Here is an 18,608-nt window from a genome sequence, read left to right as displayed (position 1 = left end):
TTTTAAAAAAATTGGATTTCACCACTGGGATAGAGAATAAGGTAAAAGGATGTAGATTTGTTCCAAGTAGAACTCTTGAAATATCTACGAACTTCTCAATGTTTCTGAGTGAATAACAGAATAACAGAGTTGGAAGGGACTTTGGAGGTCTTCTTGTCCAACTTGGGGCCAGTTGCGCCCCTTCCTTGACCGGGACGCCTTGCGCACGGTCACTCACGCCCTCGTCACTTCCCGCCTGGACTATTGCAATGCTCTCTACATGGGGCTCCCCTTGAAGAGCACCCGGAGGCTCCAGTTAGTCCAGAATGTGGCCGCGCGGGTGATAGAGGGAGCACCGCGTTGCTCCCATATAACACCTATCCTGCGCGGCCTGCACTGGCTACCGGTAGTCTTCCGGGTGAAATTTAAGGTTTTGGTTACCATCTTTAAAGCGCTCCATGGCTTAGGACCGGGATACCTTCGAGACCGCCTTCTGCCACCGATTGCCTCCCAACGACCTGTGCGCTCCCACAGAGTGGCCCTCCTCAGGGTGCCGTCGACCAAACAATGTAGGTTGGCGACCCCCAGGGGGAGGGCCTTCTCTGTGGTGGCACCAGCCCTGTGGAATGAGCTTCCTCCAGGATTATGACAACTCCCTGACCTCCGGACCTTCAGACATGAACTGAAGACTCTATTATTTCAGCGTGCGGGACTAGCCTAAGAACAAAATGTTTTAACCAAATTTTAATGTGGGTTTTATTGGTTCTTACTGTTTTAGTGATCAGGCTTGGATAATATTTAGTTTTAATTTGGGTTTTAAATGTTTATTTATTATATTGTTTTATATTGTTTTAATATGCCTGTGAACCGCCCTGAGTCCTACGGGAGATGGTGCGGTATATAAATTTGATAAATAAATAAATAAATAAACTCCCTACTCAGGAAACTTGCTGTTCCACTATTCAGGAAACCCTATACCATTTCAGAAAAATGGTTGTCCAATCTCTTCTTAAAAACTTCCAGTGTTGGAACATTCACAACTTCTGGAGGCAAGTTATTCCACTGATTAAGTGTGTGTGTGTGTGTGTGTGTATCTCAGCCTCTTCCCAAATCAGATCTTTCTAGATGTGTTTGACTGAAATTCTTAGAATTACCCAACAGTAGCAGAATTTAGAAGTCTGAATCTTGGAGACCAAAACCTTTGAAAGGTACTTGGAAGCCAAAAGCAGATAAACTTCAGGGTAAACAAGAGTACAAAACAGGGTAAAAAAGAATATCAGAACACAGAAACTATTTCAGAAATTCCATGTGCACAACAGCAAAAACGTTCAGCTTTCACTACCAGAATATTGTAGCAGATGAATTCTAACACTAAAATTATTATTATTTTTCCAATGGATTTCTGCTGAGCCTAATTCATCCTAATTTCAACAGGTTCACTATAAAGGAGATTCAGCTATAAAGGGGCTTCAGTAAAGTCTAGCATATTTACACAAGTGACAAACCATATAACTCAAGCCATACATGTGACAAAATCCCACCTGTATCCATACAGTGTGAACTTTCTTGGGTGAGGGCTCTGCACTGAAGATGACCTGATTTTGTATCAGACCCATAGTGTTGCATGGAGATTAATTTCATCTGGAAGCTATATATCACAATAGGTCAACTAACCGAAAAACAAAGATATTATTTATAATATGGATTCATTTTCATTTTCAAGTGCCTTTAAGCCCACCAAGAAATTTGAAGTTTTCAAATGTGGATCACAGCTCAGCCAAAATAACTTGGGATCCGGCTTCCCCAAAGGTCAAAGGCTACCGCATTATGTACGTTAAGACAGATGGGACTGAAACCAATGAGGTAAGTAGATTTTTAAAAGAATAAACAGGAAGAACTTAAAAATAGAACTATTATGTGAAACCAATATTTTCCCCCAGTCTGCCAATTTATTTGGTTAAGAACAGTTATCAAAATGAGGTTAAACAGATCCATCTCAGAAGTTTGAGAAAGCATTTGTAGCTTCCTCTTCAATGAAATTTGAACTCCCTGTATAAATACATTGTTTTTTGTTATATTTTGCATAGGGCTCATTTAAAAAAACTCTTCTTCATTTATTCAAGCCATTAGTTTCCCACCTCCCATTTTTCATATTCTCTTACCCAGCAATGGCACAGTGAAACAATTTTGTGCTTTTCAATCAACCGCCATGTAGGATGTGAGGTACTTTCCTTTAAATATTTGTTTTATTCAATGTAAATTATACAATATGCCAAGAAAAGAAAAGGCAGCCTTCTTCAAATGAAACTTGACCTACTGATGTCTAAATGGCCATGTTTTTTCTCAGCATATAAAGAATTAGTTTGCTATTTTCCTTCTGGGATTATGACTGGCTAACTGGTTGGATGGACAGAGAGAAATAGTGATAGAGCTTCAGCTGATGAGAGGGAAAAATGGCCAGCAAATAAAATGGACTCTGGAAAAATATGCATTGGCTGTTTTTCTATGGTGAAATCCCTGAAATATTTATAATGTTCTGGACAGCCCAGAATGTAGATCTTATTGCCTTGGTCCAGTGGCCCTAAGCCTGGTATCCTAGACTCCCTAGTTCAGGGGTGTCAAACTCAAGGCCCCCGAGCTAGATCCAGCTCACGGGGTGCTTAGATCTGCCCTGTAGGGCCGCTCTGGAAACAGCAAAGGAACAGACCATGGCGCCTCTGCCAGCGAAAACAGAGCTTGTGGGGGCCGCGTGCAGCCCTCCTGAGCTCTGTTTTCGCTAGCAGAGGGTTGCAGGAGGCTGTCCCAGCCGAAAACGGAGCTCTCTGCCATTTTGGCTGGCAAAGAGCTCTGGCCACCACAGGCGCCCCCCGCAGAAGTGATGTCAAGCTGGCCACATACCCCTGCCTCCCCCTTCCCCCGAGTTCAAACACGACTCTGATGCGGCCCTCAATGAAATTGAGTTTGACACCCCTGCTCTAGTTCAATGTTGCTCAACCTTGGCAACTTTAAGATAGGTGGACTTCAAGGCTGGCTGGGGAATTCTGGGAGTTGAAGTCCACACAACACTTACCCAAGGCAGTCCTCACTGCTGTCAATTCTGAGAACACTCACATCTGTGCAAACTCCTTATCCCAAGCTGATATAGATCTACATCTTTTTCAATAAGCATTTCTTTATAATCCTTGGCACACATCCCTCCATTCCCTGCTTGTCTGGCTCTCTCTTTCCCCTGGCAAGAAATTGGCTGAGGCTTTCCAGAATTTTGACATGACACAGCTTGTAAAGAATCTTTGTAGCTGTAACAAGATGCAATAGGCTTGTTACCCCTGTTTTTAGACCCTTGTGGGTTTAAACGTGACACCTTTTCCTCTGGCCATTTTCACGGTGTAACAAGAGGGCCACTTTATGCTTCCCATGCTTTGTACTAGGTGTGAGTTGTTTATTGAGAGTTTCAGCATTTCTGTTTTTGGAAAGATGACTTTCTTAAAAAAAAAGAAAGAAACACTAGATTTCTTTCTAGCTCTCAACCTATCTTCACCTCTAATAACTGAAGCAGCTGGTTCTCCCAGCCTACGTGAAGCAGAAAATTTAACGAGAGCAGGGGTCCCCAAACTTGGCAGCTTTAAGACATGTGGACTTCAACTCCCAGAATTCTCCAGCCAGCTATGCTGGCTGGAGAATTCTGGGAGTTGAAGTCCATTTGTCTTAAAGCTGCCAAGTTTGAAGACCTCTGAACTAGAGAGTCTTGAATTGCAAGCTTGGAGCCACTGGACCACGGGAATATGACCTCCATCTGGCCTGTCCAGAACATTATAAACATTCCATGGATGTCACCCTTGAGAAACAACCAGTATATATATATTTTTCCCCAGAGTCCATCTTAACTTGCAGCCATTTTTTCCCTCCCATCAGCTTCAGCTGATAGGTAGGATAACTCATTTTAAAGGAAATTGAGGAACAGCTGTTTGGCTCAGAAATAGATACATTCCTTTGGGGCACTTTTAAAACAAAACAAAAATAACAAACATATGTCCTGGGGTTATTCTGTTTATTTTTTCCCCTCAGTTTGTTAGGTTGACTGATGGTCTCTGACATTATGGTCCTGTTTGAATAACTGGGCCAACAGTGATGGTATCATGTTGATATCATCGCCTCACACAAACAATTAAGCTAATCCATCATTTTCTGGTTACCCTGATGAGAGGATGAACCACCAATCAGTTTGAGTGTAGTGGATGATGTCATCCTTAGCCCATCCCATGGCTGTTGGGAAGACGACCGCCATCTGAGTTTCATCAGAAATAGCGTGACTAGCATAAACAGGACAGTCCAGTTCACCTGTGGCACTTCATCAGGGGCGAAATATAAAATTTGTTACTACCGGTTCTGTGGGTGTGGCCTGGTGGGGGGGGGTAATGTGACTGGGTGGGCATGGCCAATTTTTTTTTTTACTTTTAAAAGCATTTTTTTCTACAACCTCTTCAGTTGAAGAGGTTTTAAATAAATGCTTTTAAAAGCCTGTGATGATCAGGCAGCTCAGCTGGGATCGCTAGAGGAAAAAAAGCTTTTAAAGGGTTCTGACGATCCCAGCTGAGTTGCCTGATTGCCAGAACCTTTTAAAAGCATTTTTTTACAACCCCTTCAGCCAAAGAGGTTGTAGAAAAAATGCTTTTAAAGGGTTCTGACCATCCCAGCTGAGCTGCAATTATCAGAGGCTTTTTTTTTACTTTTAAAAGCATTTTTTGGCAGAAGAAAAAATAGAGTAAAACAAAAATCTCTGATGATCGTGAGGTTCAGCTGGGGCGGGAGGGGTGCAGGGATTTTTGCTGCCAGTTCTCTGAACCACCCACCGCCATTGCTACCGGAACGGGTGATCCGGTTTAAACTGGAAGCATTTCACCCCTGCACTTCATGCCTTCTTAAAGTAGTGCCTCCATTCCAGCTAGCAGGTGTATATGCTGGGGATAGGGTGGGGATGCTCATCCCCCCCAATTTCTGCATTCTCATGCCCATCTCATACTGAGCTATGGGACTGCCTGCTATGAAAGAGGATAACTTTGGGTTTTTTTTAAAGGCTTAGTGTGGAATAATGATAATAATGAATGGCTTGGTGGCCTAGAGGAGAAGACACTCACCACCCACTTGGAAGATTGAGGATTCGATCCTAGGTAGCAGCAGATATTTCTTTCCCAGGGCACACAGAAAAAAACCCCATCTGCTGTGAACTCTGCATAGACATCAGGAAGGGCATCCGGCCTGTAAATGCTCAGGTGTTCAGCAGAGTCATTCTTTTCATTCTTTTCTTCTTTTGGATGAAATTGACAAGTTCAGCCAAGTTTGCCCTTTCAGCAGTGGTGTCCATTGGAGTGTCAACATATGAAATATGGTGGCATGGTGTCACAATCCAAGCCATAATGTATTTATGACGGTGGCGGTGTCCCAAGGTCATGGGATCACCTTTAGCAACCTTTTGACAAGCAAAGTCAACGGGGAAGCCATTAACTTAACAACCGTGTGACTAACTTAACAGCTGCAGTGATTCACTGAACAACTGTGGCAAGAATGGTTGCTAAATGGGGCAAAACTCACTTAACAACGGTCTCGCTTTGCAACTGAAATTTTGGGCTTAGCTGTGGCAAATTGTAAATCGAGGGCTACCCATAGTGATTTGGATAACGCTCTGCTTCCAACCATCCCTGGATGAAGAATCTGTCGGCATCTTCTCCCTTTTCTCTGCCCCTCCTTTCCATTTAGCTAAAGGGGAGCAAACAGACTATTCCTTTCTGTAAGATGGGGAATTTGCCAAGACACTGATTGACGCAGCCTGGGGTCTAACCTGGATTTTCTTTTTCACTTGGGAAAAAGTCTCCGGCTAAAGAATTAGACCAAGCCTTTTTTCTATTCTTGACGTAGCTATGGATTTTCCATCCTCATGTAGCTGTGGATTTGTAACCACTTTTCTCATTCCTTTTCGCCTCTGTGATGCAGGAAGAAGTTGATCAAGTGTCAGCACATATTTTGAAGAGCTTGACGTCTCTCACTGAATATACGGTAGCTGTTTTCTCCCTCTATAGCGAGGGCCAGTCTGAGCCGCTCACGGGCAGCTTTAGCACAAGTAAGTCTCGCTGCATGTCTATGGAGATTATCTATCATTCAGGTCAGAGGTCTCCAACCTTGGTCCCTTTAAGACAGTGGTTCTCAACCTTTATAGTGCTGCGACCCCTTTAATACAATTCCCCATGATGTGGCGACCCCTTTAATACAATTCCCCACAATGTGGCGACCCCCAACCGTAAAATTATTTTTGTTTTGAATTTATCGCGCCTGAAGCCATATTGGCTAGCGATCTGAACTGCTTGCGATTGCCTTGAGGACGGAGGCATTAAAGCGGAGACTCCTCCCCTATTAAGTTTATCGCGCCTGAAGCCAGATTAGGCTAGCGATTGGAGGGATTGCAGCTGGCTTGAGAGGGAGACATCAGAGCAAAGATTTCTCTTTTTTTTAATTGATCACGCCTGAAGCCGAATTCGGCTAGCGATTTGAAGAACCTGCAGCTGGCTTGTGAAGTCAACCATTGGAGCGCGATTCTTCGACTCGCAAGTATACTTCCCATATTTTCGATGGTCTTAGGCGACCCCTGGCAAATCGTCATTCGACCCCCCAATGGGGTCCCGACCCACAGGTTGAGAACCGCTGCTTTAAGACTTGTGGACTTCAACTCCCAGAGTCCCTCAGCCAGCAAAGCTGGCTGAGGAACTCTGTAAGTTGAAGTCCACAAGTCTTAAAGGGACCAAGGTTGGAGACCCCTGATCTAGGTCATGGTTGTCCCAAAGGCAACTAGACTTTCTGGTTTTGTTTTGTTCCCCCCCGCTCCTTGAAAACATTTTGCTTCTCATCGAAGAAGCTTCTTCTGTTTTGACTGAATGGTGTGGAATAGAAGGATTTGTATTTTTTGCAGTCATCTGGTCATTAGCACTCTGAAGGTAGGTGAATAGAATGGAATGGAATGGAATGGAATGGAATGGAATATAATTCTTTATTGGCCAAGTGTGACACACAAGGAATATATCTTGGTGCATACGCTCTTGGAGTACTCCATAGAGTTGGAAGCAACTTCAGATATCATGTTTAGGGAACAAAGTTAATTTAACAAAATTTGATCGAGACACATTTGGAATCCTTCTTTGTTTTTTTTTTCTTTATCTCGCAGAGAAAGTTCCGTCACCTGAATTTTTGGAAATTATTGAAGTATCTACTGAAAGTTTAACAGTGAGCTGGAAGCCACCCTCCTCTGATGTGGCCCTTTACCGTCTAGCATGGATCCCATTGGCTGGTGAAGAAGCTGATGAGGTAATGATATAATATAATATAATATAATATAACAACAGAATTGGAAGGGACCTTGGAGGCCTTTTAGTCCAACCCCCTGCCCAGGCAGGAAACCCTACACCATCTCAGTCAGATGGTTATCCAACATTTTCTTAAAAATTTCTAGTGTTGGAGCATTCACAACTTCTGCAGGCAAGTCGTTCCACTTATTAATTATACTAACATTAATTGTTATTAATTATTAATTATTATTAATTGTTCTAACTGTCAGGAATTAATAAGTTCTTATTAATATTAATATTAATATTAATATAATATTAATATAATATAATATTATATATAATATAATATTAATATTATGAGTTAATGATGTTCTTGGCCCTCACATGCTTTTTGTTATAGCAAGCTGAATTGCTGGTGACAGACTGTGTTCTGTACATTTTGTACATTTCGAGGAGCAGAGTCTCAGTAGTTGGGATGATGAAATACCGTATTTTTTGGAGTGTAACCACTCCAAAAGACTATAAGCTCCTCGTAGCTCCCATGTAACACCTCTCCTGCACAGGCTGCATTGGTTGCCAGTGGTCTTCCGGGTGCGCTTCAAGGTGTTGGTTATCACCTTTAAAGCGCTCCATGGCATGGGACTGGGATATTTACGGGACCGCCTGCTGCCGCCAGTTACCTCCCATCGTCCGGTGTGTCCAGTGTGCTCTCACAGGGAGGGCCTCCTTAGGGTACCGTCGGCCAACCAATGTCGGCTGGCGGCCCCCAGGGGAAGAGCGTTCTCTGTGGGGGCCCCGGCCTTGTGGAATGAGCTGCCGATGGGACTCCGTCTTCTCCCTGATCTTCGGACCTTTAAACGCGAGCTCAAGACTTTCTTTTTTCACCAAGCGGGGCTGGCCTGATCGATTTTATACTGGGGTTTTTTAGTGGGCTTTTAACCGGGGGTTTTATCTTTTGTAAATTTTCTTTTCTAATATTTTTAATTATACAACGGTTAAATTAGATTTTTAAACTAGTTACTGTATTTTAAAATGTTTTTGGGATTATTGTCGTTTTATTTGCTGTACACCGCCCTGAGTCTTCGGAGAAGGGCGGTATAAAAATTTGAATAATAAAATAAATAAATAAATAAGATGCACCTACCTTTTTTGGTGAGAAAAACAAGAAAAAGAAATCTGCCCTTGCCTCCCAGCAATTTTGCCTCGTTGCAGCAAACAGCAAACAGCCTGCTTTACTTTCATTTTCATTTTCAGCATAGCTTGATTAGCACAAGGAAAAAAAAATCTTCTCCCAGCAATTTACCTCCTTGCAGCAAGCAGCAGAGACCCATGCAGCAATTGGCAATGGCAATCCCTGCAGCCTGAAACAGCTGAGAGTCAGGGACAATCAACTTGTGCTAATTAGGCTGTGCTGAAACTGAAATGGGCTGTTTCTTTTTGCTGCTTGCTGCAAGGAGGTAAATTGCTGGGAAGCAGAGGCCAAAGGGTGGGGGCTAGTGGGTGGGAGGGGCTACATTCAGTGTATAAGACACACCCAGTCCTCTAGCCATTCATACTATTCATGAAGAACATTTATCAATGCGTCTGGATTGTGGAAAATGAGTTAGGTATCCCTGGGCAGGTTCCAAAAGAAGTATAATTCACCTCTCTGTCTTCTAAATCTCCCGTTCTATCTGTTTCAGATCATCCTAAGCGGAGATGTGGACACCTATGAGATCGAAGGCTTGCTACCCGATATGGAATACGAGGTGTCCTTGGTGGCCCTCTTTGATGACGAAAGTGAAAGTGATGTGGTTGCTGTACTTGGGAGCACACGTAAGATGGAAAATACTACGTTATCCTTCCTATATACTTCTCAGTATATACTTTACTTTAAAAAGCCAACGTTCAGAAGTATCTGGTATCTCTGTCTTCTTACCTGAAATCCTGATGTACAGAATAATGCCTTATGTTCGTTTGGCTACTGAAATGTAATCTACTTCATCTAACGGGATGTTTCATGACTGGTTGGGGGATTCTGGGTGTTGAAGTCCACCTATCTTCAAGGGGCCAAGGCTGAGAAACACTAGCTGAGAAACCACAACAATACACGAGCAAGCAATAGATACAAATTTAAGGTAAACCGATCCAAACGCGATTGCAGAAAATACGACTTTAGCAACAGAGTGGTCAATGCCTGGAATGCTCTACCTGACTCTGTAGGTTCTTCCCCAAACCCCCAAAACTTTAACCTGAGACTGTCTACTGTTGACCTCACCCCCTTCCTAAGAGGTCTGTAAGGGGCGTGCATAAGCACACCAGCGTGCCTACCATCCCTGTCCTAAGGTTTCCTTTTATTCGTATCCATTTCATGTATTCATAATTACGTTTATACTTATATCTGTTATTTAATACATGCTTGACAAAATAAATAAATAAATAAATAAATAAATAAATAAATAAATAAATAAATAAATAAATAAATAAATAAATAAATAATATAGTCTAGACATTCAGAAGAGATGCTGAGATGAAATTTGATCTAAGGGGTCCTTGGTGCTCTCTGAGCTTTCTTGTTTTCAGACGTTTCATCATCCAAACTAGGTAACATCATCAGTGCTAGTCTGATGGTATTACCTAGTTTAGATGCTAGTCTGATCAGTAGCACGGCTAACGTTACCTAGTTTGGGTAATGAAATTTTCTGCAAGAAAACAAGAAACCTCAGAGAGCACCAAGGACCCCTCATGTCAATTCTGAGCTACAAATATTCTCCTTTATTAGTGAAATTTGATAATCTTGGAAACACCTCAACTCTCCCCTCCTAGTATAGCTCCATCCAGAGTTCTTTCTTTTAAAACTCTGCCAGTTAATCCAGATTTTGCTTTAATTTCGGTTCAGCCTGACTTTATCTTCTCCAGTCGCAATGTTCTGCATCAGAGTACTATATAGATAAACCTATGCAAGAAATATATAGTAGCTGTTGTTCGTATGAAATTTTGTCTGAAAAAAATGCTTGTCTGTTGCTTTTTTCACCCAGTTGAAATACTGACTACTGAAGTAACTACCATTACTACAGAAATTACTACTACTACTCAGCCTACAACACCAGGTACAAAATATATTTTAAAAAATGAACACTTATGTAATTCAAGAGGCCATTAGTTGACATTACTCAGACCAAGGGATTACGAGGACTTGATGGCTAAAGATGCTGAATTTGTCAGTTGAAAAACTGATAGTCCATGTTTGAGACCAGAGCGCCACATGATGGGGTGAACTCCTGTTCCTTGCCCAGCTCCTGCTCACCTAACAGTTTGAAAGCATGCAAATGCAAGTAGATAAATAGGTACCACTTAAGAGCCGGGGCGGCACAGTGGTTAGAATGCAGTACTGGAAGCTACTTCTGCTGACTGCCAGCTCCCTGCAGTTTAGCAGTTCGAATCTCACCAGGCACAAGGTTGACTCAGCCTTCCATCCTTTTGAGGTCGGTAAAATGAAGACCCAGATTGTTGGGGGTGATATGCTGACTCTGTAAACCGCTTAGAGAGGGCTGTAAAGCACTGTGAAGCAGTATGTAAGTCTAAGTAAAATCATAAAATCATCTGCTACAATGTCCTACCAGCCAATGAATACTTCAGCTTCAACCAAAGCAATACACGAGCACACAATAGATACAAACTCATGGTAAACCGATCCAAACTAGACTGCAGAAAATACGACTTCAGTAACAGAGTTGTCAGTGCCTGGAATGCACTACTTGACTCTGTGGTTTCTTCCCCAAACCCCCATAACTTTAACCTTGGACTGTCTACTGTAGACCTCACCCCATTCCTAAGAGGTCTGTAAGAGGCGTGTGTAAACGCACCAGTGTGCCTACCGTCCCTGTCCTAATGTTTTCTTTTATTCATACCCTTTACATGTATTTATAATTACGTTTACATGTGTATCTGTCATAAAAGACATGCTTGACAAAAATAAATAAATAAAATAAAAATAAATAAATAAATGAAATAAATAAGTGCTATTGCTATTGCTATGGCTACCACTTTTGTGGAAAAGTAACAGCATTCCATGTGCCTTGGTATATAGTCATGCTGGCCACATGACCATGGAACAGTCTTTGGACAATGCTGGTTCCCTTGGCTAAGAAATGGATATGAGTACCACTCTCTACAGTTGGGCACAACTGGACAGGGAAAACCTTTACCTCTACTCTGAGCAAAGGTGCAATTTTTTTTTTGTATTCCTTGAATGATTGTATTTTATAATTTGCTGTAAAATAGTTAACTGAGTGGGGAAGAAATGTTAGTACCCTTTGATATCCAGACTGGATGCTTCAAAAGATTTAAAGTTTTTTTGTCATTCTTGTAGTCTTTCGGACAGGAATAAAAAATCTCATGGTCGAAGATGAAACTACCTCAAGTTTGAAAGTCAAATGGGACATTACGGACCTCAGTGTTTCCCAGTTCAGGGTGACATATATGAAGGCTGACGGGGGTCACGGGGAGGAAACGGTAAGGATGATAGCCTGACAGATCACTGGTTTGAAAACTCAGCTTGGACTTTTAAAGAATTATTCGCAACTTGGAATCAAAGAGAGCATTTTCCACTTGATAAATATCAATTACCTACATAACGTAAGCTCAGTTTGCTAGTATCGTTTACTTATCTATATAAAAAGATATATTCCACCGATATCCAATGCATTTTGCAATTCCGTAAGCCAAAAACTAACTAGGACCTTGGGCTTGCAATTTAAAATCAATACAAATATATAGTTAGTCCTCAATTTGCAACCATAATTGGAATCAGAGTTTTTGTTGCTAAGTTAGGTGGTTTTTAAGTGAATCACATCTGATTTGACAATCTTTTTTTGCCATGGTGATTGAGCAAATTACTGCAGTTGTTAAGTGAATTTAGCAATCACTAACTGAATCTGGCTTCCCCCATTGACTTTGCTTATTCGAAGCTAGCTTGGAAAGTCCCACATGAGATGCACATGACCTTGGGATGCTGCAGCCATCATAAATACATGCTAGTTTCCTAGTGCTCAAATTCTGACCACGTGACTGTGCAGATGCTGCAATTGTCATAGGTGGGAGAACCACCTATGGTTCGGAAGTCAATACCTTTCAAACAGTTGCTAAACAAATCCTAAGTTGCATTAATAGAGGGATACAATCAAGATCAAGTGACATACTAATACCACTCTGTAAAGCCTTAGTAAGACCACACCTAGAGTACTGCATCCAGTTTTGGTCACCACACTATAAAAAAGATGTTGAGACTCTAGAAAGACTGAAGAGAAGAGCAAGCAAGATGATTAGGGGACTGGAGGCTAAAACATACAGTGAATGGTTGCAGGAACTGGGCATGGCTAGTCTAGTGAAGAGAAGGACCATTGTTCCAATTCTTGAGGGGCTCCCACAGAGATGGAGTTTGGAACCTATTTTCCAAAGCTTGGAGCCTATTTTCCAAAGCACCTGAAGACCAGACAAGAAATAATTGATGGAAACTGATCAAGGAGAGATTCAGCCTGGAAATAAGGAGAAATTTTCTGACAGTGATAACAATCACCCGATGGAACAGAAGCTGCCTTCAGAAGTTGTGGGAGCTTCAGAAGCTTTTAAGAAGAGACTGGACTGCCATCTGTCAGAAATAGTGTAGGGTCTCCTGCTTGAGTGAGGAGGTTAGACTCGATGACCTACAAGGCAGGGGTGAAATCCAATTTTTTCCCCTACCGGTTCTGTGGGCATGGCTTGGTGGGCGTAGCAGGGGAAGGATATTGCAAAATCTCCATTCCCACTCCACTCTGAGGCCAGCCAGAGGTGGTATTTGCTGGTTCTCCAAACTACTCAAAATTTCCGCTACCGGTTCTCCAGAACCTGTCAGAACCTGCTGGATTTCACCCCTGCTACAAGGTCTCTTTCAACTCTGTTAATCTGCAAATCAAAGGGTTGATACGAAAAGTTGAGGAGAACTTTTCTTCTGCTAGATTCCAAATAGAGGATGGGGTGGTGTCCTGTGCCATTTGCTGGACACAATGTTCAATAACCTCCCTTTTTTGCTTGCAAGTAGGAGATGGGGGGGTTGTCCATTCACATGGAAAGCATGGTAGGTTACTATGCCACCCATCATAGACCCAATTTGCTTCATGGTTCTCCAAATGAAAAATCTTGTACTGGCAGTCCACTTGAAGATGAATGGATTTCAACTCTCAGGATTCCCAGTTTGCAGCCCCATCGTGACCAAATTTGCCAGTAATGAATGTGATTGCATAACATTATGTCTACTAATTTTGGGTTGTTTAGGGGGTGAGGATTTAATGGGTTAAATCCAAACCCCGTGGCTTTAAGAAGAGACCTGAAAAAAATAGGGGCTTGTTTTGAAATAGGACAGCGAGGAGAGAGAGAAAAAAATGTTTAGTGGGATAGAGGAGAAATCATGAATGCTTTCATCTGTTGATTTAATACTTCGCAAATGGTTGCTATCCACCTTGAGAATCTCTCTGATGGAGACATGAAATAAATAGATGAAAGCATTTCAGGCAGCTGGGCATGAGAAAGCTGGAAGGAAATTACAATGAGGAACAAGGACTGAAAGATTTACAGATACTATGGACCATTAAATGATTTTGAATTCTGGCCAAGCTGTTGATTCAATCTTCTCAGCCCGCCTGGTTCTGTCTTAGAAGCAGCTTCACTAGTCCCTTGCTTATTTTCTGGACACAATTCAGAAAGGTTACACATGTGAAGCCCCCTTACAACTATTTGAAAGAAGCATTGTCTCTCCAAAACCTGCCCTGTTTTACAATCTGGGAGAGAGGCCTTTTTCTCAGCTCCACCTCCATTATTGGATGCCAACAAGAAAAGTTGAATTTTCTTGGTGGCTGTTTCAAATCTTTGGATTTTGGGGGCCTAGGAGGCAGGTCAAATCAAATCTCTCGGAAGTGTGTTCAATAAATAAAGGACCAAGGAAGTCATTGTATAAAGTCAATTTTTTTCTCCTCTTCTGAATATCATGATAATTTTATAGGGTACTTTCATTACAGTCTGTTTTCCTCTCAACATAATTACTTGTGAGTAGGGGAGGGATGTGTTATATTCACTGCTCAGAAAATAAGAAATTTATGGAAATAAATGGAGTGGGCTGGATATGCAAAAAATTTCTCTGCTCAAAGCTTTTGAAAGTTAGACATTTCTTTGGAGTAGCTACTTTTCTCGGTGAATTTTCACCCATTTTGTAATAGCTAAAGAGGATTTCTTTAGTTTTTCTTCCCTTCCCTGTTGTCTTTTTGCTTTCTTTTTCACCATCCAACTTTCCGACTTTCTCTTTCTTTCTCTTCCTGTATAGCTACGTCTTCTGATTTCCTTGCTATACATCCTTTCTATTTCTTCTTCCATTTTTGTGTTTTGGTTGGTCAAAGGAAGGGGGGTGCATGCTTATGAGTTTCTTTGTACAAATGCACTTTGTGTATGCTACGAGAGAGAATAATTTTATATGAATGCTTTTTATATTAAGAGCTGTAGTGGCACAAAGGTTAGACTGCAGTATTGCAGGCCAGAGGTTGGCGTCACATACTGTAACAACCCATTGGAAGTTATCACATATCTGTCAGATTATTCATGAACTGGCAGAGACATAGTGGCAAGGTCAGCCAATGAATAGGCATAGCAACTAAGTCAGCCAATGGGAGCTGAGACAGACTGGAGCCAGGGCGTGTCTTAGTCTGCAGCTTCTGAGTCTGTGCAGAGAATTGAAACTGAAACTAAGAAGTCTGTGCATGCTGTCTGCTCTGCTGAAATGAAACTAACTGTTCTCTCCTGCCTTGTGTTCTGCCTATAACTTCTACCACATTGAAGAATCAACTACTGGTGTTTTAAAATTTATTTCATCTGTTAATATGTATATAAAGAAGTTAATGAATCCAGCTGAATCAGATATCTGTGTGTGCTTCTGGATTTGATTTTTGCAAGAAACTCTGACAATATCAAGTTCTGGAAAACTCACTTATAACAAAATATACAGATGTATGCATGAACACAAAGTTGTTTTGTCTTCTCTGCACATTTTTGGTTTTTTTTTTACAGTCAAGCCTGAAAGACATCATACGATGGAGTTGTAATATTTGTTTTTAATGTTTCTTCCATCCAGGTTACAGTCCCTGTGAGGCAAAACAATTTAATTCTTCAGCCTTTGCTCTCAGACACTGAATACAAAATTATGGTCACCCCAATCTATGCTGATGGAGAAGGAGTCAGTTTGTCAGCTCCAGGAAAAACATGTGAGTACAAAGTTGCAAAGGCTCAAATATAAGCAACTGCTTATATTTAATTAAGCTGTTTCTCTGAGATGTTTTGAGAAAAAATATAACTTACAATGTGCTTTATTCTCCCCCGCCCCTTAGTGCCTCTTTCTCCTCCACAAAATCTAAAAGTCTCTGATGAATGGTACAACCGATTAAGGATTAGCTGGGATGCGCCTCGATCCCCCACGATGGGGTATAGGATTGTATATAAACCTGTGAATAGTGAGTGCTTGAAATATTTGCCTGTCTGCTTTATTTATACCTGTGATGGTGCTACAGGTGGCATGCAGAGCCCTCTCTGCGGGCACATGAGCCGTCACCCCAGCTCAGCTCCACCACACATGTGCACGCCTTCCGCCAGCCAGCCAGTTTTTGGGTCTCTGCCACTCATGTGCGAGGGGGTGCATGCGGGAAATGCGTGTGCATATATGGGGGGGATGGGCACCCATGCGGGGTTGCATGGGTGAGGGGATGAGGGGTCACGTGTGCATGTGCATGGGTCATGCATGCATACACAGGGTGTGGGAGCACGAGGGATTGTGCATGCATGCATGGGGGCTGGGGAGCACTGGGGGTTACACGCGCATGCACAGGGGGCGGGGAGCACATGGGGGCATTGCGTGCACATGCGCCGGGGCAGGTTTCACACATGCATTGCATTATGATTACGCGCGCATGCGTGCTTTCACCACGCTGCAACAAAAAGGTTAGCCATCACTGATTTGTGCATTATGTACCTAAGTTACCAGCATATTTAACCCAAATGCAGCGTTATGGGGGGAAAAACATGTTCATCAAATCCCTCTCTTGTTTCTTTCAGTTTCTGGACCAGCACTTGAAACCTTTGTGGGTGATGATGTCAACACTATCCTTATCTTGAATTTGCTTAGTGGAACAGAGTATAATGTTAAAGTATTTGCTTCTTACACAACCGGATTTAGTGAAGCCTTAACAGGTGTTGCCAAAACATGTAAGAACCTTGGGGGTTTTTTTAGAATCTTTTTTTCCACGGATCATATTTCACTGATTACTTTAGCCTTCGCTTTAGTAAGGAGTTATAATCTGGGTATGAAACAAAGAATGAGGGTCTCTTTCTTGATATTTTTCATTTGGAACAGAAAGTGGAAGGTCACCTTTTAAAAATCAGGTCCATTTTAATAGACCTTTTTTTGATTGCTAAGAAGTGGTCGGTTTCATTCTTTGGAATAGTTTTAAAAACTTGTACCATTATGGATATTTGAAACATGGTAAATGGTCAAAAAATTGGCAACTCCAAATCTCAACCAACAAATGCTCTGTCTTACACATTGGCAAAAAGAACCAGAACACAAAATACAAGCTGAGTGGACATGACCTTGTAGATGATCCTCACTCTGTCAAGGACCTTGGAGTATTCATATCAAATGATCTAAGTGCCAAAGCCCACTGTAACAACATCACCAAAAAGGCATTAAGAGTTGTAAACCTAATCTTGTGTAGCTTCTTCTCCAGTAATATTACACTGCTAACCAGAGCATACAAAACATTTGCTAGACCAATTCTCAAATACAGCTCGTCTGTCTGGAACCCGCACTGCATATAGGACATTAATACAATTGAACGTGTTCCAGAAATATTTCACAAGAAGAGCCCTCCACTCCTCCCCTCGCAACAAAATACTTTATGCCACCAGAATTAAAATTTTGGGCTTAGAAAATTTAGAACATCGCTGCCCTAGGTATGACCTAAGCATAGCTCATGAAATCATCTGCTACAATGTCCTACCTGTCAATGACTACTTCAGGTTCAACCACAACAGTACACAAGCACACGATAAATACAAACTTAAGGTAAATAGCACCAAACTCGGTTGCAGAAAATATGATTTTAGCAACAGAGTGGTCAATGCCTGGAATGCATTGACCACTCTGACTCTGTGGTTTCATCCCAAACCCACCAAAATTTTAACCTTAGAATGTCTACTGTCGACCTCACCCCATTCCTAAGAGGTCTGTAAGGGGCGTGCATAAGAGCATCAGTGTGCCTATTGTCCCTGTCCTAATTTTCCCTTTAATTGTATTCATTTTATATATTCAATTCACGCTATATTATCTAATACGTACTCGACAAATAAATAAATAAACTCCCTTTTCCTAACTTTCCTGGTTAAGAAATGTCTAAATTGTAATCAGTGAGGAGTCCACAACCTATAAAGAGAAGAGTAATGAGACTGAAGTATGATTCTGGGGTTCCTTTCTCCAAAATCTTTGAAGGACTTCAGATGTTATCCTCAATCCCTCCCCTCGTCATCTCTCCTTCTGTTTCCCATTCTTGGTGTTCGAATGAAAATTTCTTCTGCAGGCTGATGAAAGAGAGTATGTTCTTCTCATGTATTTCAGAGCAGGGGTGAAATGCTCCTGGTTCGGACTGGATCACCCAATACAGTAGCGATGGCGGCGGATGGTTCGGAGAATCCCCTGCCCCGCCCATGCCCAGCTGAGCCACGCGATCATCGGAGGCTTTTTTTTTTTACTTTTAAAATCATTTTTTCTTCACCTGAAAAAATCCTTTTAAAAAAGTAAAAAAAAAAGCCTCTGATGATTGCACAGCTCAGCTGGGATCGTCAGAGCCTTTTAAAAGCATTTTTTCTACAACCTCTTCGGCCAAAGAGGTTGTAGAAAAAATGCTTTTAAAAGTAAAAAAAAAAAGTTGGCCACACCCACCCAGTCACATTACCCCCCAAGCCACGCCCACAGATCCAGTAGTAACAAATTTTACATTTCATCACTGTTTCAGAGGAAAATCAAACATTCATGAAATTCTCATAGCTTGAGTCTGATGTTTGGGTGACCAAGAGGTGGGGGGGGTGCTGTTCTCTGCAGCCCTGTCTCTAGCAGTCCACAGCATTCTAGGTTTCTCACAATTTAGAAATGAGGACATTTCTGCTGCAGATTCTTCCAAACTGGGTGGTGTGGACAGCAAGGGAGTCTTTGGAATAATGGAAAGATCTGTAATATGAAACTCCACTACT

The 18,608-nt window shown here is 41.8% G+C and overlaps 1 protein-coding gene across 1 annotated transcript in view; it reads left to right on the top strand.

Moving 5' to 3' along the window:
• The window catches only part of COL14A1 (collagen type XIV alpha 1 chain), a 175,114-nt gene that overhangs the window by 59,643 nt on the left and 96,863 nt on the right, over positions 1-18,608 (top strand). The window contains exons 14-22 of the mRNA XM_058177897.1: positions 1,703-1,842; positions 5,968-6,094; positions 7,190-7,329; positions 8,993-9,125; positions 10,328-10,399; positions 11,662-11,804; positions 15,445-15,574; positions 15,698-15,820; positions 16,419-16,568. Of these exons, the coding sequence (XP_058033880.1) occupies positions 1,703-1,842; positions 5,968-6,094; positions 7,190-7,329; positions 8,993-9,125; positions 10,328-10,399; positions 11,662-11,804; positions 15,445-15,574; positions 15,698-15,820; positions 16,419-16,568 (1,158 nt within the window). The remainder of the gene's footprint in view (positions 1-1,702; positions 1,843-5,967; positions 6,095-7,189; positions 7,330-8,992; positions 9,126-10,327; positions 10,400-11,661; positions 11,805-15,444; positions 15,575-15,697; positions 15,821-16,418; positions 16,569-18,608) is intronic.

This window comes from Ahaetulla prasina, chromosome 3, assembly GCF_028640845.1.
Source record: "Ahaetulla prasina isolate Xishuangbanna chromosome 3, ASM2864084v1, whole genome shotgun sequence".
NCBI classification, from domain to species: domain Eukaryota; kingdom Metazoa; phylum Chordata; class Lepidosauria; order Squamata; family Colubridae; genus Ahaetulla; species Ahaetulla prasina.
This window is presented reverse-complemented; position numbering and strand designations above follow the sequence as displayed.